At 44.3% G+C, this 22,368-nt stretch overlaps 1 protein-coding gene and 2 non-coding genes across 3 annotated transcripts in view; all 3 read right to left on the bottom strand.

Annotated features, from left to right (window-relative positions):
* LOC143286534 (uncharacterized) overlaps positions 1-22,368 on the bottom strand; it is an 87,345-nt gene that overhangs the window by 12,006 nt on the left and 52,971 nt on the right. Inside the window, exons 12-26 of the mRNA XM_076594134.1 lie at positions 21,798-21,871; positions 19,636-19,719; positions 18,295-18,419; positions 17,798-17,894; positions 14,797-14,898; positions 14,050-14,184; positions 13,205-13,285; positions 11,405-11,554; positions 10,946-11,053; positions 9,511-9,670; positions 8,420-8,622; positions 5,793-5,877; positions 4,993-5,126; positions 3,631-4,497; positions 2,494-2,583 (exon numbers count right to left, since the gene is read on the bottom strand). Coding sequence (XP_076450249.1) covers positions 2,494-2,583; positions 3,631-4,497; positions 4,993-5,126; positions 5,793-5,877; positions 8,420-8,622; positions 9,511-9,670; positions 10,946-11,053; positions 11,405-11,554; positions 13,205-13,285; positions 14,050-14,184; positions 14,797-14,898; positions 17,798-17,894; positions 18,295-18,419; positions 19,636-19,719; positions 21,798-21,871 — 2,495 coding nt within the window. The remainder of the gene's footprint in view (positions 1-2,493; positions 2,584-3,630; positions 4,498-4,992; positions 5,127-5,792; positions 5,878-8,419; positions 8,623-9,510; positions 9,671-10,945; positions 11,054-11,404; positions 11,555-13,204; positions 13,286-14,049; positions 14,185-14,796; positions 14,899-17,797; positions 17,895-18,294; positions 18,420-19,635; positions 19,720-21,797; positions 21,872-22,368) is intronic.
* Positions 17,077-17,148, bottom strand: Trnaq-uug (transfer RNA glutamine (anticodon UUG)). The gene has a single exon. It is a non-coding gene; the product is annotated as a tRNA-Gln (tRNA).
* LOC143287059 (5S ribosomal RNA) lies at positions 17,164-17,282 on the bottom strand. Its single transcript, XR_013055917.1, has one exon. It is a non-coding gene; the product is annotated as a 5S ribosomal RNA (ribosomal RNA).

The raw sequence follows: 22,368 nt of genomic DNA, 5'->3' as shown, positions 1-22,368 counted from the left end.
TACTTTATCATCAACTTCCCACCAAAATACGAAACCTTTCTTTACATTTTGCTTTCTACAACCTGTGGTCTCACATAGTTTTTATTTGTTTACACCGCAAACAAATCCAAGAGACCCATTGTGATGCAACCAAATGACATAAAAGAATATAACAAAAGCTTCAAATCAAAGCTCATAGGAAACAATTTTGTATATGATAATGTTTTTAATTTTCTTTTTTTAAATTGCCTGTCAATAATAATTCTTCAAAAAAAAAAAAAAAAAAGTTTCTGACAGGAGAGTTTTCTTGTACCGATGGGAAAACTTGGGCATACACTTGACTGTGTTCCAAACAACAAACAGTGCAAACTTGATGATGATGATGTTGATGTGCAAAAAACAGTGATCGCCTATCCAGTGCAAACATAAGGAAATCTACTGCCAGAGCCATGGTGGAAATGTGGTGGTGATGAAGCGACCAAATCTGCCCACTACATGAACAGCCTATACTGCCCAGCATTGAAACAACTATTGCATTGCATTGCAATGCCTTGTCTTGTTTTGTATTGTACTGTGTTGTATAGTACAGTGTTACATATATTCACAACAGATTTCTCTGTATGAAATCCAGGCTGCCCTCCCCAGCTACAACCCTTTTTTTTAATGCTGTGGGTTCTTTCACATGTGCTAATCGCATGCTGCACACAGTATCTTGGTTTATCATCTATCCAAATGACTACCACAAATGACCACCGGTCAAGGTTGAGTAGCAGGGATGAAGATGCTGGAGAGTGTGTGATTCAAATGTGTGCGCTCAGATTCTCTCGCTTCCTAGATGGATACTTTATCACCAGGCCACCACTTCGCACACTGGCTGGTACAGTTGTGTGAAGAATGGATGTAGGGTGTGGCCATGTACAGTGATGTCAGTCATGGCAGAACAGTGAACGAGGCAACAGCCAATCAAATGACAACAGCACAAGCCTCAACCAATCACACCACAGCGGATGATGCAACAGCCAATCAAATGACAACAGCACAAGCCTCAACCAATCACACCACAGCGGATGATGCAACAGCCAATCAAATGACAACAGCACAAGCCTCAACCAATCACACCACAGCAGAAGTTGCATTCTAAGCCAATCAAACAGCAGAAAAAAAACACACAGGTGCTGTGGAGAGCGAGGACATGTGCAGGAAAGTGTTCTTTCTTGAAAAACAACAACAACGGTGAAGCACTTTGTCTGCATGTGTGCAAAGCAGGACAAAAGTGAGGTTTTATCTTAATACCAGTGTTCAACTCCCAGACTCTTCTTGGCATCAAACATCAAAACAACAAGATCAAGATGCATGGCAAAATGCTTCTCTGTGAAGGCACAACACATGTAGTCTGTTCATTTACTGATAACACTGTTCACCATGTGCATACGTAACCATAAATAAGTATAGGTGTATAATATATATATATATATATATACATGTATATAGTCACCAAAATCTGGAGTTTATCATCATTATGCCATGCTATGATGTAATATGTTTATATATTCATGCACGAATTAATACAGAGTATAAATACATAGTTTATGTACAGTGGTAGATACACAGTAACAAACAGTGAGTGGTAGGAGGAGGAAGCTGTGTAGTTGAGCCACATGCTATTTGCAATCAATCCAACACAGCCACATCACTGTGCCACATGCTTGTTTGCAACAACACACATCACTGCTGGTGGCAGTCTCTGTGATTTTAGCACACAAATCCACTTCCCTCCCTTTCCTGTTGTGATACGCTTCCCTCTAGGCAAACATTCTGAAACCCACATGTCGACACATGAAGACAGCTAGCCATTATTGACACACACAAAAAAAAACCCACGACTGCCCATCCCTAAGAAAAACACAAACCCTCCCAAGGCAGAAACCAGAACTAATTTGACCCCCACAAGTTGTAGTCTGGTTGTTGTTGTTTTTTTTTTTAAATACTTGATGAGGTTCCAAGACATAAGTTTTCTTCCCACCTATTCAAACTCTGTGACAAATTCTTAAGCTTCAAGGGCAACCATAAAACTTTCTGAACAGACCTCACATCGCACCCCACACTTTTACAGTTAACAGAAACAGCCGTAGGAACACCTGCACACGCACACACACACACACGCACACATATGTAAATATGAACATAAAGAACTACCACAACACATACACACAAACACACACAATGCACGCACACACACCATTCCAACTGCCAAGTCTGAACTGCCCCTCATGCACAGATACCTTCAAATCCACTGCCACCCCCCTCCCCCTACCAAAGCTCTAACATTAGCCAACTGACCCCTCTTTACCACCCCTCAACCCAAATCCCCCGCCCGATACCAACCACCCCATAACCCAACCACCAACTACCCCAAATTCCCCCAAAACCCTATTTGCCCCCTACCCCAACCACCCCCAAACCCAATCACCCCCGACCCTAACCACCCCCATATCTGGTCAGCGGTCCACTCACGATTTCACGGTCAATCATGTCCTCGTCCATCTGGTCAATTTTGTCCACGTTGGTCAGGGAGCTCTTGACCACGTCGGGAACGTTGTCCACCTACACACAGCCACAGGGCAACATGCACTGTCCAGTCAGCAGTCAGCATGGTCAGTTAGTGTCCTTCACTGTGTGTGACATGCCGTACAGTGTGTGGTCAGCTGGACTGTTGTTTTGTGTTGTGTTTTAACTCTTTCCATACGAACGGCGAAAGAGACCACGTTAACAGCATTTCACCCCAATTACCATCATCAAAATATTGCAAGCGGAAAGCTCTTACACTGAAGACGTGAATGTTGACAAAGAATACCACAATTTTGACGACGGAAGCTAAAGGTTGGGTCATTCAGACACCCACTGGACATCCGAGGGGTCTGTGCAGAGGAGAAGAGAGGACTGGCCGTACTGAGTGAGTTAATGTGTTGTGTTGTGTTGTGTTGTGCTGTGTTGTGTTGCGCTGTGTTGTGCTGTGTTGTGTTGCGCTGTGTTGTGCTGTTGTGTTGCGCTGTGTTGTGCTGTGTTGTGTTGCGCTGTGTTGTGCTGTTGTGTTGAGTTGCGTTGTGTTGAGTTGCACTGTGTTGTGCTGTATTTCATGCAGCCAGACCATCAGAGTTATTTGATTGATTAAAATTTAAATGAACTGACTGATTTTGTTTGGTGTCAATGACAGTGACTCCATCACTGGGATCTTGTGGAATTTTTTGTTTTAATTTGGTTGTTTCTATAAAAATATAGAAAATTGTAATTTCGTAACATTTTTTAAAATTCACAATGGTTTGCAAGTGTGGACATGAATACTCAAATACACATAATGACAATGGCTGAATACCACACATAACCAGAGCTAATACACATCAAACATAACATAGAAACACACATACAACCACAGTTTTGGTATGCAAACCAAAACCTCCCCACAAAAAAAAAATAAAAAATTAAAAAAAAGAAAGAAAAAAAGGCATGCATACAGAAATGTGTACAGTAACAGAACCATGCCTGCAGCTTCTCGAAGGCACCAGCCAACACACAAAAAGAATACACACACACACACACACACACACACGAGACCAGGGATGCAGATACAAGAAACAACACATTTCCCCTCACCCTGCCATTGGAGATCAGATCCCCGGCCAGAGCTGACTGCAAGGACGGAGAGTTGTACGCCCCTGGCTCCAAGGTGGTGGGCTGGCTAGACGACACGGTCATGAAGCGACCTTTGGGCGACCTCTTCACATCGTACAGCCCCGGCTGCACCTCAGCACGCTCCTTGGCCCAGGGTCGGGGGGCATAGACCCGAGATGTGTTCCCGCCCTCCAGCACCGGTCGGGTCACGCCCGTGAAGGTTGGCTGCGACGATGACAATGATAACGGCGCTGACAGCTCAGGGTTGCTGGGACTCGAACCAAAGCTGGGCGCCCTGAACGGCTGGGGAAGGCGGGTGTACGAGGGCAGTGAGGATCGAACCCCTCCTCCCGTCGTCTGCTGCAGGTCCACAATGTTGTCTGCCGACCCGCCCAGCTGGAAGGGGTGGGCCGTGACCACCTGACCCAGGGGGTCGGAGGTCAGGGGCGGAGCAGCTGCAGTGCTGACGCCGTCATTCGTGCGGACCACGGTGTAGTCTGCGGGGCTCCCGTCCCATGAGCTGAGCGCCACCTGGCTGCTGAAGGCTTTGCTGGCCGTGTCTGCGGTGAGGTCGGCGGTGAAGGGGTCAGTGCTGTGCAGGGCCAGGTCGCTCCGGAAGGGCTTGGCCGTTTTGTCCTGGTATGGGGTGAACGGCTTGGGGGCCATCAGGTTGATCGACGACCGCCGCGACCCCTGACCCGACCCGTTCTGGTTCAGAGCTGGCATGGAGCCCGAGCGAGGCAAGTTTTCGTACAGGGGCGCAGAGGGTGGGTCACGGGCAGAGAGGTCAAGGCCACTGGACTGGCTGCTGGCGTACGAGGGATAGCGAGCGTGGATGAAGGTGGTTGACTGCAAACAAAACCCCGACGTGTCCCTGTTATACACTGCATTTGTATAGCAGTACCACCTCCCCTCTTATATTCTGCCCCTCGCCCATAAAATAGGAAGTGTCTCAAACTTCTATACAAATAAACAAACTGAAAATTTTTTTAAATTACCTCACGAAAGTACAGACCATGGAGCAAGCAGACAAACTGATTCTCAGACACATGGCAGACAGCTTCTGACATCCTTGACATGACGAAGAATCAAAATGCCAATCACCCCTTGCACGGACTGCAGCTATCTTAAATTCTATAATGAAGCTACGGGCGTGACAGTGTCCATGTGTGTGTATAAATGTGTCTCTGTGTGTGGGTGCATGTGTATGTGTGTGTACATGTGTGCACAGATGTGAGTGTATAAATGTGTGTGTGTATATATATATATATATATATATATATATATGCATGTGTGTGTGTGTGTGTGTGTGTGTGTGTGTGTGTGTGTGTGTGTGTGACCCACATCATCATCGGTGGAGCTGACCCTCAGAGGAATGTCCTGCACATCGTCATCACGCTTCCGTTCTCGTCGCTGCTCCGACTGTCGCTTCACGTCACGCACCGTCAGACCTTTCGGTTTCTCCTTAGGCAGCAAACCTGGCCACAGAAACACTTGTTTTTTGTTGTTGTCTCAAGGCCTGACTAAGCGCTGGGTTACGCTGCTGGTCAGGTGTCTGCTTAGCAGATGTGGTGTAGTGTATATGGATTTTCCAAGTGCAGTCATGCCTCCCTCAGTAACTGAACTGTTGTCGTTTTTTCATTATTTATACTTATATAGCAACAATATTCAGCATCTTCACTTTCACCTATCACAGCAGTGATAATAATTGATAGATGGACTGAGTGAGATGGATACTTATGTATCGCCTATCTTCTGTCACCAAATTCCGATCAGCGTACTTTTGCTCAACAGGTAGCCTGGGTAGAGTTGGATGAGAGGTGCCTTTGGGTGTTCATCATTCATTTCCTGCGTCATTCAGCTAGGCTTCAATCACATGCAAGCACACACATATACCAGAGCGGATTTTACAACAAATTTTGCCAGAGACTCTATTCTTGTTGCTGTAATTTCAATCATGTGTGTGCATAGTGCATGCTGCGCAAAGGACCTTGGTTCATCTTCTCCTCTGAATGACTACCACACACAACACACACATATATACATATCCACAAACACCACACTACAAACACACACACACACACCCAGAAACGCCAAACTGCACACACACACACACACACAAACACCAAACAGATCACACTGACCATAAAATCGCTTGGTGTTGTCGTCAGCATCCCCGATGTCCCAGTCAGCCCCAGAGTCTCTGTCAGTGGGAATACCCAGCGTGCTCTGACCGACACACAAATAACAAAAAAGATAAATATATATAATGATAAACAAACAAACATTCTAAATAAGATAACAATTTTACACCATCACTTCCTACAGTTTCATCGACCTCACACTCATCTTTTGCTTTCTCTCTGTTTCCAGGCATACATTCACTGTGGATTTAGCACACTTGACGATGGGTGCAACACCCATGTGGTGAAAAAAGCTTTGGACTTTCAGTGGACTTTCAATCTGTGGGTCCTGGGTTCAAATCACAGACACAGTGCCAGGTGGGATCAGGGTGGAGATTTTCCCCATCTCCAGAGTTAACATCTCCCAGTCTTGCAGGAGATCAAAAGCACACAGTAAAGAACCTGAAATCCATGTCAGTGTTTGGCTGGTTAGGGGTTATGGAAACAAAAGCACACTCACTAAGCACACCTTGGAAAACTGAGTATGGCTGCCTACATGGCAGGGTAAAAATGGTCATGCATGTAAAAGACCACTTGTATATGTACAAATAACTGTAGCAGTAGCAGCCCACAAATGCAGAAGTAGTTCACTTGACAAATAAATAATAATCAGATTTTTTGCACGTCTTTTGCATCACTCTATATAAATGTACGTTTCAGTTTCTTAAGGAGGGGTCGCTGCGTTTGGAAAAATCCACACATGCTGCATTACATCTGCTAGGCAAATGCCTGACAGTAGGCACTTGTCAAGTCTTGAGTGCATTCATATATTTATATACATATTTGTCTACTTATCCGAAAGATTTCTTCTTCATAGTTTTGCCACCAGAGGACAACACTTACGTTGCCGTGGTTCCTTTTTCAGTACACCAAGTGCATACTGCACATGGGACCTCAATTTATCCTCTCATCCAAATGACTAGACGCTCTCTGTCTGATTTTCCAGTCAAACTTGGGAGAAATGGCAAGAGCAGAAAATCAAACCCAGGCTCTCATGGACGATGAATTAGCAGAGAAGCATCTTAACCACTGTGCCATCTTGCTCCTTCCTCCAATTGTACACAGTGGAGTGATGGCCTAGAGGTAACGCGTCCGCCTAGGAAGTGAGAGGATCTGAGCACGCTGGTTCGAATCACGGCTCAGCCGCCGATATTTTCTCCCCTCCCACTAGACCCTGAGTGGTAGTTTGGACGCTTAGTCATTCGGATGAGACGATAAACCGAGGTCCTGTGTGCAGCATGGACTTAGCGTACGTAAAAGAACCCACGGCAACAAAAGGGTTGTTCCTGGCAAAATTCTGCAGAAAAATCCACTTCGATAGGAAAAACAAATAAAACTGCACTCAGGAAAAAATACAAAAAAATGGGTGGCGCTCTCAGTGTAGCGACATGCTCTCCCTGGAGAGAGCAGCTCGAATTTCACACATAGAAATCTGTTGTGACAAAAAGAGAAATAAAATACAATACAATACATACACAAAACGACAAAAGATAAGATAAGAATAACTTTATTATCTCCAAATAGAGAAATTTGGTCAGGTGCAATATCACAGCATAGACAAGTAAACAACATGGAGACCATCACTGTAAAAACAACAACAACAGTTATTAGGATTATAACGAAGACACAGATGTAAAAATATCACATACATTGTTTCGTACTTTCATTCCACACATTGAGGCAATATTTAAAAATAAATAAATAAATAAAATGAAATAAAATAAACATTATTTTGAATATGATTGTGAGCATGACATACTACATTGCACACTGATTATAATTAAAATAAGAATAACTAAATTATCTCACAAGATAAACTGCATCAGGTACAGCAAAACACAACCAGACAATCAGCACACACACACACAGATGCAACATTAAACATTACTTGATTAAACAGGAGTTATAAACATATGCTTCAAATAGTAATAAACATATGTTTCAAATAAAAGTATTTCACATATTAGCTTTAAAATAATTGTAATTAACGAGGATACACATACACACACATACACACTCACAACTTTTCATACAGCACACACACACACACACACACTTGACACACCCTGCACGTTGGGAAGAAGAAACGGCTGTGGACGATGGTGAAGATGATGGTAGCACTAAACACGTCAGCAAAAAAACAACCACACGACATTAACACACCGAGACATCATGTGCACACGGCACAGGTGAAAGTTACTCTTTTCCATGTCCCCCACCCCCCTCCCCTCCCCTCCCCTCCTCTCCATCAAAACCTGCAGTCTGTCATTCATCACAGGGGAATCAGTCAGTCAGCTTCTTCATAACCTTTAATTGCTAGTGTGCAAAGCGACAGCTAATGTGATTCATCCATAGTTGAAACTGTGTGTACGTGTATGTGTGTGTGTGTGTGTGTGTGTGTGAAAGCATGCATGTATGTGCGCATATACACACGCATATGTGTGTGTGTGCGTGTGCGAGCATGTGTTGCGTTTGCATGTGTATATTCTTCACACTCAAGTTATCAACTTTATTTCATAATCTCACCATGGCTTTATCTAACTGTATGTTAAAAGTTACAAACAGGATAAAAAAAAAAAAAGCTCTACCTCCTGTCGCTGGTGACTGATAAGGGGGAGGTCCCCACCTCCACTGGCAGGGATGTGGGGGGAGGTGGGGGAGAGGGAGGCGGAGGGGGGAGCGGAGGAGGAGGAGGAGGACACAGGTATGTGCTGGGCCAGGTCCACCTGTTCCCCAGAGTCCAGGTCGGTCTGCAGGTAAGTGCCCGCCTTGCGCGACTTCTCCGCCTCCTCTGGAACACGCAACAACAACAACAACAATAATAACAACTGTATTTGTATTTGTATTTCTTTTTTATCACAACATATTTCTCTGTGTGAAATTCGGGCTGCTCTCCCCAGGGAGAGCGCGTCGCTACACTACAGCGCCACCCATTTCTTTTCTATTTTTTCCTGCGTGCAGTTTTATTTGTTTTTCCTATCGAAGTGGATTTTGCTACAGAATTTTACCAGGAACAACCCTTTTGTTGCTGTGGGTTCTTTAATGTGCGTTAAGTGCATGCTATACATGGGACCTTGGTTTATTGTCTCATCCGAATGACTAGCATCCAGACCACCACTCAAGGTCTTCTGGAGGGGGAGAAAATATCGGCGGCTAAGCCGTGATTCAAACCAACACGCTCAGATTCTATCGCTTCCTAGGCGGACGCGTTACCTCTGGGCCATCACTCCAATGTAAGCGCCTTTGACAATACACCTATTATTAATAAGAAACAGGAATAAAATAAAACAAATTATTGGATACAAACTCCCTAACCATTTAAAAACAGTTTAACATCATTGACGTGTGGCCAGGGCTGACATTTGCTGAAACACAGTCTGAGTCACTCACACATGATTGTCCAGAATGGAGAAGGCTAGTGCACGAGTCAACATAGCGGTGCACCGACGGTTCCACATGGAGCAAAGGGACCAAGACAAGACAAGACAAGACAAGTAATATCACTCACGACTCACACACCTCTCTCAACTCACTCCCATACAAAAATGATAAAATACAAACTCACTAAAATTACCACTCACACAGCTCTTTCACTTCACCCACATATTCAAAACGCCACAATAAAAACTGGCTGAAATTATTATTAAAAAAAACAAAAAACAAAAAACAGACGACTCACCAAAAGCGGCGGCAAGCTGTGTGCCGGAGGAGGACCGACGGATGGTGGACATCTGCTGCGAGAGTTTCTCCCCCTGCTGCGACAGACCCTGCAGCATGTTCTGCACCCGCGCCAGTTCTCGCTCCATCTTCACCTTGGTGTTGGCGTTCTCCCCCGTCCCCTGTCACACACACACACAGACACACACACACACACACACACAGACACACACACACACACACACACACACACACACACACACACACAGACACACACATACACTCACACTGTCAAGTTTCAGTTTCACTTTCTCAAGGACACGTCGCAGCATTCTGACAAACCCATATATACCCTACACCTCACCTGCTCGGCAGATGCCTGAACACCACCATAACTGACTGTGTTGGTAAGGCCTTGAGTGCATGCATATATATATATATATACATGTGTGTAATGATGGCCTAGACATAACGCATCCGCCTAGGAAGTGAGAGAATCTGTGCACGCTGGTTCGAATCACGGCTCAGCCGCTGATATTTTCTCCCCCTCCACTAGACCTTGAGTGGTGGTCTGCACGCTATTCATTCGGATGAGACGATAAACCAAGGTCCCGTGTGCAGCATACACTAAGCGCACGTAAAAGAACCCACGGCAACAAAAGGGTTGTTCCTGGCAAAATTCTGTAGAAAAATTCACCTCCATAGGAAAAACAAATAAAACTGCACACTGGGGAGAGCAGCTCGAATTTCACAGACAAATATGTTGTGATAAAATGAAATACAAATACAAATATCTATCAGAGTGGATTTCTTCCAAAAAAATATGACAGAGGACAACTTATGATACCATGGGTTCTTTTTCAGTGTGTCAAGAGCATGTGCACACAGGACCTCGGTTTATCGTCTCATCCGAATGTGGGTGCTCAGTTTTATTTTCCAGTCGAACTTAGAAGAAAGGACGAGACTGGGATTTAAACCATGATCCTCACAGGCACTGTACTGGCAGATAAGTGTCATAGCAAAATTCTACCACCTTTCTCCTGTTCTAACCAATGACAAAGGCAGATGAAGGATAACAGAGAGATTCTGCACAAGTTCATTCACACTCAGAGAGAAAAAGGCATACAGAGATAAACAATAGAAATATCTCTATCTAAACATCTTATCTATCTACATCAATTTATCTATTCATCTATCTATCTATCTGTGTATCTATATAAATATACATACATATACATATATATATATATATGTATATATATATATATACACACACACATACACACACACACACACAAGTGAAGAAAGGTTACAAAACTGTAGGTAGTAAAAGAAGACTGACTTCTGATAGGAGGCAAAATTCTGTAGACTCATTAGTCATCTTTCATTTTATCACCACATATAATCATTTACACCTATATATACAGAACACAGAAACAAAAATGTTGGCACTTTACCAGAGAGGGGGCACTCTTGCTGCGTTTGAGTTCACCGTGAACTTTGGTCCTGAGCAGTGCCACCTCGTGCTCAATCTTGTTGTTCTCCACTGTCGTCCTCTCCAGAGCCTGAAAAAAAACAAAAACAACTTTACTTCTGAACAGCTCTCTCTCACACATACACACACACACAACACTCCCCCCCCCCCCACCATCCAAACACACACACCTCTCCACACACCCATGTGTTCAAAACCCCCAGGACCCCCTGGCATGCACCTTGGAGGCCTCAGCCAGGATGTGTTCAAAACCCCCAGGACCCCCTGGCGTGCACCTTGGAGACCTCAGCCAGGTCCTGTGTGACCCTGGACAGTTCCTTGTGTCAATCAGTCCGGCTTCAGTCTCTCTCTCTCTCTTTCTCACACACCCACACACCTCCCCACACATGTACCCATGTGTTCAAAAACCCCCAGCGTGTACCTTGGAGGCCTCAGCCAGGTCCTGTGTGACCCTGGACAGCTCTTTCTCCACGGCCATCTGCTGCTGCTGCAGACGCTGCTGATCCCGGAGGCTGTCTGGAGCCTCCCTCGTCTGCCGCAGGATGCCCTGCAAAGCCTTCTCCAGCAGCTCCTGAAACACACATGGTGTCACCTTCATCATCGCTGTCATCATCATCATTGCCATCATCACCATCATCATCGTCATCATCGCTGTCATCAGAATCATCATCACCATCATAGACAACATCACTATCACCATCATCATCACTAGTCATTCAGATGAGACGATAAACTGAGGTCCCATGTGCAGCATGCACTTAGCGCACATAAAAGAACCCACAGCAACAAAAGGGTTGTTCCTGGCAAAATTCTGTAGAAAAATCCACTTCGATAGGAAAAACAAATAACACTGCACGCAGGAAAAAATACAAAAAAAGGGGGTGGCGCTGTAATGTAGCGACGCACTCTCCCTGGGGAGAGCAGCCCGAATTTCACGCAGAGAAATCTGTTGTGATCAAAAGAAATAAAAATACAAAATACAAATACCATCCCAATCATCAACACTACATCATTATTATCATCATCACCATCATCATCACCACTGCCCTCATCATCACCACTGTCATCATTATCGTTATCATTGTCATCATCATCACCATCATCACCGTCACCACCATCATCACCACCACTATCACCATCACCATCATCACTGTTATCATCATCATCACTTTCATCATCATCATCACCATCACTGTCATCATCACCGCCATCATCATTATCATCATCATCACCACCACCATCATCAACATCACCACCACCGCTATCAGATCCATCATCATCATCATCACCACCATCACCAGCATCACTGTCACATCACCACTATCACCATAACCACCATCACCACCACCTTAATCACCATCATCATCATCAAAATAATAGGGGGGAAAGCCCAGATTCAGAATTATTCATTCATTTTCCTTCACAAAAACATTTACTTTCTGTATCTCATATTTTTGTGCTGGATTCTTTTTTTTTCTTTTTCTTTATTCGACCCCTGAATCCTCAAAATTCCCTGCCAAGGGGAGATTACTTTCTTTTACACTAAACTCTTCGGCACTGAACAGGTTAAACAAAGAGACCCTAACATAAAACAAGACAGGCAAGGCCTTCAAGACTCACTTGTGGTACACTTTAAAAAAAATCCAAGCTTTTTATGTATTGAGTATAATTTCAAAATGTAATGTTTAAGATGAGAAAGAGCAGTTTAAAGCAAATTAAGTCCCCTAGCATTAATTACAGAGTAATTTCCCTTCTTTACTATCTGCACCAAAACGTTTGCAAAATAAATAAAACTTCCATGCTTAGCAAAAGAAGTTCCTGTTTGAACAAGAAATGATAATAATGACTGCTCTTGTTGTTGGGTCAGAATATCAGATCAAAGTGCCAAGTTTAGAGAATACAAAAAATATAAATATAACAGTAAATGCAGTTTGCATATAATTAGGCTTCATTTTTTTATTTTTTTGTGCCCATCCCAGAGGTGCAATATTGTTTTAAACAAGATGACTGGAAAGAACTGAATTTTTCCTATTTTTATGCCTAATTTGGTGTCAACTGACAAAGTATTTGCAGAGAAAATGTCAATGTTAAAGTTTACCACGGACACACAGACACACACACACACAGACAACCGAACACCGGGTTAAAACATAGACTCACTTTGTTTACACAAGTGAGTCAAAAAAAAAAGAAGAAAAGAGGCAGTGGCTGGATTGCATACTTTGTCCTCTCTGAAGCTGGACACCTTAAAACTCTGCTCCTGTAGAAGACGCTCCAGCTGGTTAAGTCTGTCAATTTTTTCCTGCAACACACACACATCATAATTGTCAGTTCACGATGACATAATGCAAACCTGCACTGTCAACATAATCTGTAAAACAGACTCATAGTTAACAATCTTGATTCGTTCAACTTACCAAAACAAGTGTGATTTTCCAATACAGACTACAGATTACTTTATTATCTCCCAAACACACACAGAGACATGTGGAATGATGGACTAGAGGTAATGCATCCGCATAGGATGCGAGAGAATTTGAGCACACTGGTTCGAATCACTGCACAGTCACCAGTATTTGCTCCCCCTCCACTAGACCTTGAGTGGTCGTCTGGATGCTAGTCATTTGGTGAGATGATAAACCGAGTTCCCATGTGCACGTAAAAGAACCCAGGGCAATAAAAGCATTGTCCCTGGCAAAATTCTGTAGAAAAATCCACTTCAATAGGAAAGACAAAAACAAAAAACTGCAGGAGGGAAATTTAAAAAAAAAAATTGGTGGTGCTCTCAGTGTAGCGATGCGCTCTCCCTGGGGAGAGTAGCCCGAATTTCACACGTAGAAATCTGTTGTGACAAAAAAGAGTAATACAATACAATACAGAAACACACAGACACAGACAGTCAGACACACACACTACCTCCAGATCAACTTCAGATCAATACACGTTCACAAACATTCAGATTGATACACACACACACACACACACACACTTACAACAAACACAAACACACCCAGCCCCCTCACCCCCACCCCCATCTCCCCTACACACACATACAGACAGACCTACCTCCAGATCGACTTCAGCCGCAGTAAGTTGACGGACGTCGTTCTGAATGCCCGACACAAATCGCTGTTCCTGGTGCTGTCTGGAAAACTCCAGCATCTTCCTGGGGGCCTGGTACTGGTCTGGCCGCAACAGGTGCTGCACACCCACACAGACAGAACTGTACTTTCACTTTCTCACAGTGTAGTGGTCTGGGCACAGTGATGCCTTCTCGAGAAAGTGAAAGTGAAAGTATACTTTTATACTAAACTATACTTTCACTTTCGCAAGAGGGCGTCACTGTGTCCAGACGCTAAACCACAGCGGGCGCAATGGCCGTGTGTTTAAAGCGTTGGACTTTCAATCTGAGGGTTCTAGGTTTGAATCTCGGTAACGGCGCCTGGTGGGTAAAGGGTAGAGATTTTTCTGATCTCCCAGGTCAACGTATGTGCAGACCTGCTAGCGCCTAAACCCCCTTTGTGTGTATATGCTATATCAGGTTGTCCCCGCTGTACGGTGTGTGTGTGTGTGTGTGTGTGTGTGTGTGTGTGTATGTGCGTGCGTGCGTGCGTGTGGGTGTGTGTGCGTGCATGCGTACGTGCGTGTGTGTGTCTGTGTCTGCATATGTGTGTATGTGTGTGTGTGTGTCTGTGCATGTGTGTGTGCGTGTGTGTGTGTGTGTGTGTGTGTGTGTAAGTGTGTGTGTGTGGTGTGTGTGTGTGTGTGTGTGTGTGGTGTGTAGTGTGTTTGTGTGTGTGTGTGTGTGTGTACCTTCCTGTACTGTGTGGCCAGCATCAGGTTGTCCCCGCCATACAGACTGCCCATGGTCACCATGTTGTCCACCAGGTTGATCAGCGGACGGTACACCTCCAGCTGTCACCCATACATCATCGTTATCATCATCGTCATCGTCATCATGATCATCATCACACACATCATCATCATCACATCATCATTATTATTGTTATCATCATCGTCATCATTATCATCGTCACATCATCATTATCATAAATCATCACATCATCATCATCATTGTTATTGTTATCATCATCACATGCATCAACATCATCATTATCATCACACTATCACCATCATCACAACATCATCATCATCACATACATCATCATCATCACATACATCTTCATCATCATCACATACATCATCAACATCACATATATCATCACATACAGTACATAACAACAAACATCATAACACACACACATCACCATCATCATCACATACATCATCATGATAATCATTATCATTATCATCAAATAAATCATCACATACACACTGTCATGTACATAATAACACACATCAACACGCACACACACACACATGATCATCACACACTATCTCACTCACTAACTGAAAGCAGATATACATGAACACATGTATGAGCATGCTGGAACAAACCAAATCACACACACACACATACACACACACACAACCTCTCCCTCCCACCCACCACCCCCACAAACATACATGTACTGTTGCTCGTTTTGTTGTTTCACACTGCCCTTATTCACACATCATTACTGCTCATTATCTAAATAAACATGTGCAAACACTCAACATCTCACTGATGTATCCAGTGCATCCACACACTCACAACCTTCTTCCCATTCACAGAAAGACTCACAACTTGAAGAATGCCTTCAGAACAGATTACAAACATGTGACAGCCCAACAATCTCATTCACATAGAGGAAGAAAAGAAGTGTAATTCTATGCCTTTCATGCCCTGCTCTCATGACGACCTCAGTTTCGACCCCCCCCCCCTTCACTTCATGCTTGAAGTGAGTTCCTATCAAGGCCTTCAGTGTTGGCAGATTCATGGGGAACTTTCTTTGCTGAGACTTGGTGGCTGTGTCCACTCTGAAGGGGAGGCTCACTCAGTCTGGCTCCATGACTAAGCAATTAATGTCATGAGCATGGGACTTAGAGGTGGTTTCCTACCTATTCTGAATCCAAACAGCCACTACTGAACACAACCAAAGTCACTCAACAGCAGTGCAGGGTCTCCTCTGGTGTATGGCCTACTGGTGATCTAATATCCATAGTTCCCTGTGGACTGCAGACGCTGAGACTAGCAGAGAACTGGGGTGTGGGGATGTGCATGGGGAACTTGGAGTAAGTTTCAGTTTCAGTTTCTCAAGGAGGTGTCACTGTGTTCAAAAAATCGATTTGTAATTTGTATTTCTTTTTATCACAACAGATTTCTCTGTGTGAAATTTGGGCTGCTCTCCCGAGGGAGAGCGCGTCGCTACACTACAGCGCCACCCATTTTTTGGTATTTTTTCCTGCGTGCAGTTTTATTTGTTTTTCCTATCGAAGTGGATTTTTCTACAGAATTTTGCCAGGAACAGCCCTTTTGTTGCCGTGGGTTCTTTTACATGTGCTACATGCATGCTGCACACAGGACCTCGGTTTATTGTCTCATCCAAATGACTAGCGTCCAGACCACCACTCAAGGTCTAGCGGAGGGGGAGAAAATACCGGCAGCTGAGCCATGATTCGAACCATCGCGCTCAGATTCTCTCGCTTCCTAGGCGGACGCGTTACCTCTAAGTCATCACTCCGTGCTATACCAACCAGCAACATGACCCAATGCACTAAGTCAGGCCTTGAGCGCACGCACATATATTTGTGATCCTATCAAGAGCGGATTTCTTCTGCAGAATTTTGCCAAAGGACAACATTTCTGTTGCCATGGGTTCTTTTGCAGTGTTCCAAGAGTATGCTGCACACGAGGCCCTCAGTTTATCATCTCATCTGAATGACCAGATGCTCAGTTTGATTTTCCAGTCAAACTTGGGAGAAAAGGTGAAAGTAGGCTTCGAACCCAGACCCCCACGGACACTGCAATGGCAGATAAGCATCTTAACCATTCTGTCAACTTCCTTCTAATAATAGTTTCAGTTTCAGTTTCAGTAGCTCAAGGAGGCGTCACTGCGTTCGGACAAAACCATATACGCTACACCACATCTGCCAAGCAGATGCCTGACCAGCAGCGTAACCCAACGCGCTTAGTCAGGCCTTGAAAAAAAGAGGTCCCACCGAGACTTGAACTCGGATCGCTGGATTCAAAGTCCAGAGTGCTAACCATTACACCATGGGACCACGGCTAAAAAGGAATGCCAACAGCACCCGGTGTTCCCAGGCGGTCACCCATCCAAGTACTAACCGGGCCCGACGTTGCTTAACTTCGGTGATCGGACGAGAACCGGTGTTTTCAACGTGGTATGGCCGTTGGCAATAATAAACATGGTCAAACTAGGGGGAAAGTGTGAGAGCAGGTTTTGAACCAAGACGCTCATGGATACAGTATTGGAAGATAAGCATCTTAACCAAGACGCTCATGGATACAGTATTGGAAGATAAGCATCTTAACCAAGACGCTCATGGATACAGTATTGGAAGATGAGCATCTTAACCAAGACGCTCATGGATACAGTATTGGAAGATAAGCATCTCAACCAAGACGCTCATGGATACAGTATTGGAAGATAAGCATCTTAACCATTCTGTCATCTTCCTTCTGATAATAAACATGGTCAAACTGGGGGGAAAGTGTGAGAGCAGGTTTTGAACCAAGACGCTCATGGATACAGTATTGGAAGATAAGCATCTTAACCATTCTGTCACCTTCCTTCTGATAATAAACAGCACCTTACTACTCCTTGGAATAAGCAGTGTGGTACTAACGCTACACAAATGGTGCAGGGGATGGGGAGTCATAGAAAAAAAAAAGTGTAGTTCCATGACCAACCTTCTTCTCCACCTCCTCCAGCTGTGAGCGGATGTCCACAAAGCTCTGGTGTCCCTCCTCCAGACTGCGCTCCATGCGACCCACCGAGTCATGTCGTCTGGAACCACAAACACAGCATCGTGATTCACACACACACACACACACACACAAAGTCATTATTCACACACACACACACACACACAGTCATGATTCACACGCACACGCACACACACACACTCACACGCATACACACACACACACACAAAGTCACGATTCACACACACTCACACACATACACACACACACACATACATACTCACTCAGTCACACAAAGTCATGATTCACACACACACACACACACACAATCACTCACACACACAAAGTCATGATTCACACACACACACACACACACATGTGTGTGGAACAGAGCACTCACTGTGAGACTTCACACACACACACACACACACACACACACACACACACACACAGAATGAACATGCCTAGCCTGGACCACTCACTGTTTGCGATATTCCCTTTCCATGGGACGTTTCTTGCCGAGCGACTCGCGGTAGAAGTCTCTGGCTTTGCCCAGGGCGGCCTGGTTCCTCCTCAGCTGAATCAGCAGTAGCACCAGTTCATCATGCTGCACACAGAACCAAATCACAACATGTAATGAATGACACATAATCACCTCACCTACTGCCCTGCATTGTGCATGGGACCTACAGAGGCAGCCAGCATGCACTCTCCAGCCATCCCGGTCCTGTGGCAGTCACGACTTCATTCACCTTCACTTTTCCCATAACCCAGTGGAGGGTCATCGTCATCGGGGCACCACAAATGATTCCCAGACCAGTTCGCTCCACTGGTACCTGTCAGTCACTGCTACAGTCTCCAGAAGTGTGGAGTGATGGCCTAGAGGTAACGTGTCCGCCTAGGAAGCGTGAGAATCTGAGTGCGCTGGTTCGAACCACAGCTCAGCCGCCGATATTTTCTCCCCCTCCACTAGACCTTGAGTGGTGGTCTGGACGCCAGTCATTCGAATGAGATGATAAAACAAGGTCCCATGTGCAGCATGCACTTAGCGCTCATAAAAGAACCCATGGCAAGAAAAGGGTTGTTCCTGGAAAAATTCTGTAGAAAAGTCCACTTCGATAGCAAAACAAATAAACAAATAAAACAGCACACAGGAGAAAAAAAAAAAAAAGTGTGACGCTGTAGTGTAGCGATGCGCTCTCCCTGGGGAGAGCAGGCCGAATTTCACACAGAGATATCTGTTGTGATAAAAAGAGAAATACAAATACAAACAGAATGTTTGTTGATGTTCTTGTTGGCATGTTTTTGTAGCAGTGATTGTTTTTTTTAACCAAGAGGGGTAGCTAGCCCCTCGTCCAACCCTCCACCTTTTTCATCCAGGCCTGAGACTGGCATGGGCGGAGTTGTGATAATGACGTTACTGACAATGAGCCCTACCTCCTCATCACAGGAGTCCAGAGTGCTGACAGTTAACATCGATACGGGGAAATGGTTACAAAAAATTATTATGAACACAGGTCACTTTATCGGGACTTACAAATAAGACAAATGGAATTTGTCAACGAAGAAGCACACACACGCACACGCACACACGCATGCGCGCGCGCACACACACACACACACACGCACGCGCACACAAACACATACACTCAATTTGACTGTTTATTGTGTGAGATCTGTGAAGTATGTATTGCTGACACATGATTCAGAAAAAGCAGTTTTGACACAGAGACACCTGAATACATAATACAAGCTGTTAATCTGCCTCCAACAAATCTTCCAAAATTAATTATTCAGCAAACAATCAGGAAATGTGAACATACTGTTTTTCCAATCAGATCACCAGCAGATATACTCATGCGCAGCCTCGTTCCATTCAAAGGGTATTTCTTCTGCAATTTGGTTTCCTGAAAAGACACAAAGTTATACATATACATATCAATTATCAAAACAGCAATGCTTCATAAAAACACTGTCATAACCAGCCATATATTTATTAAAAAAAAAATTAAATGAAACCAGTGTTAACAGTCTTGATCACTATCATTTTTTAAACAGAAGCTCCATCATCAGATCATGCATAACTGTACAAGGGTCTCATTCAGATGATACATCAAAATCTATTTTGAGATCAAATGAGAGGTGAAATAAAGAGCCTACTGTTGAATTTTAAGGTATCTTTGGTGTCCTCCATCTCCCTGATATAGAAAAACAACAAAACAAAAAACAAAAAATATGAAAACATAGTTTCTGTGTGTGTGTGTGTGTGTGTGTGTGTGTGTGTGTGTGTGTGTGTGTGTGTGTGTGTGTGTGTGTGTGTGTGTGTGTGTGTTGTGTGTGTGTGTGTGTGTGTGTGTGTGTGTGTGTGTGTGTGTGTGTGTGTGTGTGTGTGTGTGTGTGTGTGTGTGTGTGTGTGTGTGTGTGTGTGTGTGTGTATGTGTGTGTGTGTGTCTGTGTGTGTGTCCTGTATTTCTTGCAGGTTCACTGGCATTACACCTGCACCTCGAGGTATTCTGTCCCAGTCCCACTACCTGCAGTGCACTGGAACTATCGATGCTAGGTCACAAGAAGGACACGCACCAGAGGAGACCCTGCAAAGCAGCGGAGTCCCTTTGGTGGTAGTCAGCAGTGGCCGTTCCAATTCATAATATGCAGCACTCCATTCCACCTGCTGAGCCCTCTACTGATGACAAGAATCACTCAGTTGTGGAGCCTAACTCAACTCACTCAGTACGGCCAGTCCTCTCTTCTCCTCTACACTGACCCCTCGGATGTCCAGTGGGTGTGTCAATGACCCAACCTTTAGCTTCCGTCGTCAGAATTGTGGTATTCTTTGTCAACATTCACCTCTTCAATATAAGAGCCTTCCGCTTGCAATATTTTGATGGTGGTAATCGGGGTGAAACGCTGTTAACGTCGTCTCTTTCGCCGTTCGTATGGAGAGAGTTAAGCAAGCATCTTCTTGGGAGTGGAGACCACCACCACATCCCTCCAACCACTGTCCTCAAACCAGAGTTTCGGTTTCAACAACCCAGACTACATCTGAACAACCCCAACTGGATGCCAACTCTACGTCTGCATTCCAGTATGATCAACTGATCACTTACATGTTAACACAAACCACACTATTCAAAATTCCATCACATTCAGATTACGGTCTAAGATTACACTTACAGGTGCCATTTGCAGGGGGAAAAAAAGATTAAAACCTAAAATGATCTACAGCATTCAATTATCACAAAAGAACAGCATTATCTTTTTCTTTCTTTGTCTTTCTCCCTTCTACAGTGCACAAAAAAAGAGAGAAAAAAAAGCCAAAAATATCCATACCATGGATCAAATCACACAGGTTATGACTGCAGGCACATGAGCAGTCTCACCCACACATCCCCCCCCACCACGCATTCTCTCATTCCTTCCTTCAAATCCACTATTATAAATAGAATTGTGCAATCAACAACCATCGAAGATCTAGTCATCAGCCCCATCCACATGTAATATGCGGCTTCTGTTCAAATGTGTGTGTGTGTGTGTGTGTGTGTGTGTGTGTGTGTGTTTGGGTGTGTGTGTGTGTGTGCGTGTGTGTGTGCAGTGTGTGCATGTGTGAGTATGCACAAGTTTTTATACTGATATGCACTGGTATGTATCCTAATTTCTACTGTATCTATTTTTGTGTATGATATTTATGTTCGTACCTTGTTAATGTTATGTACTGTCCCCCCCAACCAATAATCCTTGTGACCCGGGTACACTTGGTAATAAAGACATATTCTATTCTATTCTCTCCTACTCTCTCTGTCCCCTTTTCTCACTGACCAAGATTTTGTGAACACATTAAGTAAGCAGATGAGCAGTCTCTCACCGTCAACCCAATCGTATCCCTCCCCCCATCCTTCTCTCTCTCATTCATTCATTCCTTCATTCGTTCGTTCATTCGTTTCTCTCTCTCTATCCTCCTCTCTCTCTCTCTCTCTCTCTCACTGACCAAGACTTCGTTGTCGGGCATGTCTGGCTCCTCCCTCACAGTCTGTATGGGCCGTCTGTTCATTCCCTCTCGCGCTGCCCACACAAACAGGTAACACATCACACCACCTCCTCCTTCTTCTTCTTCCCCGTTCGTGGGCTCCAAAACCTACATTTACTCGAGAACATGCATGCAGGCTTTTATACCATGACTGCTTTTACCCTGCCATGTAGGCGACAGCCATGCTCGTGTTTTGGGGGATGTGCATGATGGGTATGTTCTTGTTTTATTGGGAAAAAATATGTTCAGTTTTTGTTCTGATACTGTGATAGGCTGCTTGGTCAGCTGGGTGGGTTTTTTTTTGTTTGTTTTGTTTTGTTTTGTTTTTGTGTTTTGTTAGGTTTTTTGTTTGTTTTGTTTTTCCTGGTCTTTCAACTGCCTGTACTGTCTGTTATGTGGCTTGCTAGTTTCTAATAACTGTTTCTGTTCATTCACCAAGGCGTGGAAAAATGGTTGCACAAGTGCTTGCTTGGCTTGGGGGACAGCGGGGTCAATTGTTTTATTTCTTATATACTGGGGTGGTGGTAGTGGT

Source organism: Babylonia areolata, chromosome 10 (assembly GCF_041734735.1).
Source record: "Babylonia areolata isolate BAREFJ2019XMU chromosome 10, ASM4173473v1, whole genome shotgun sequence".
In the NCBI taxonomy this organism is placed as follows: domain Eukaryota; kingdom Metazoa; phylum Mollusca; class Gastropoda; order Neogastropoda; family Buccinidae; genus Babylonia; species Babylonia areolata.
This window is presented reverse-complemented; position numbering and strand designations above follow the sequence as displayed.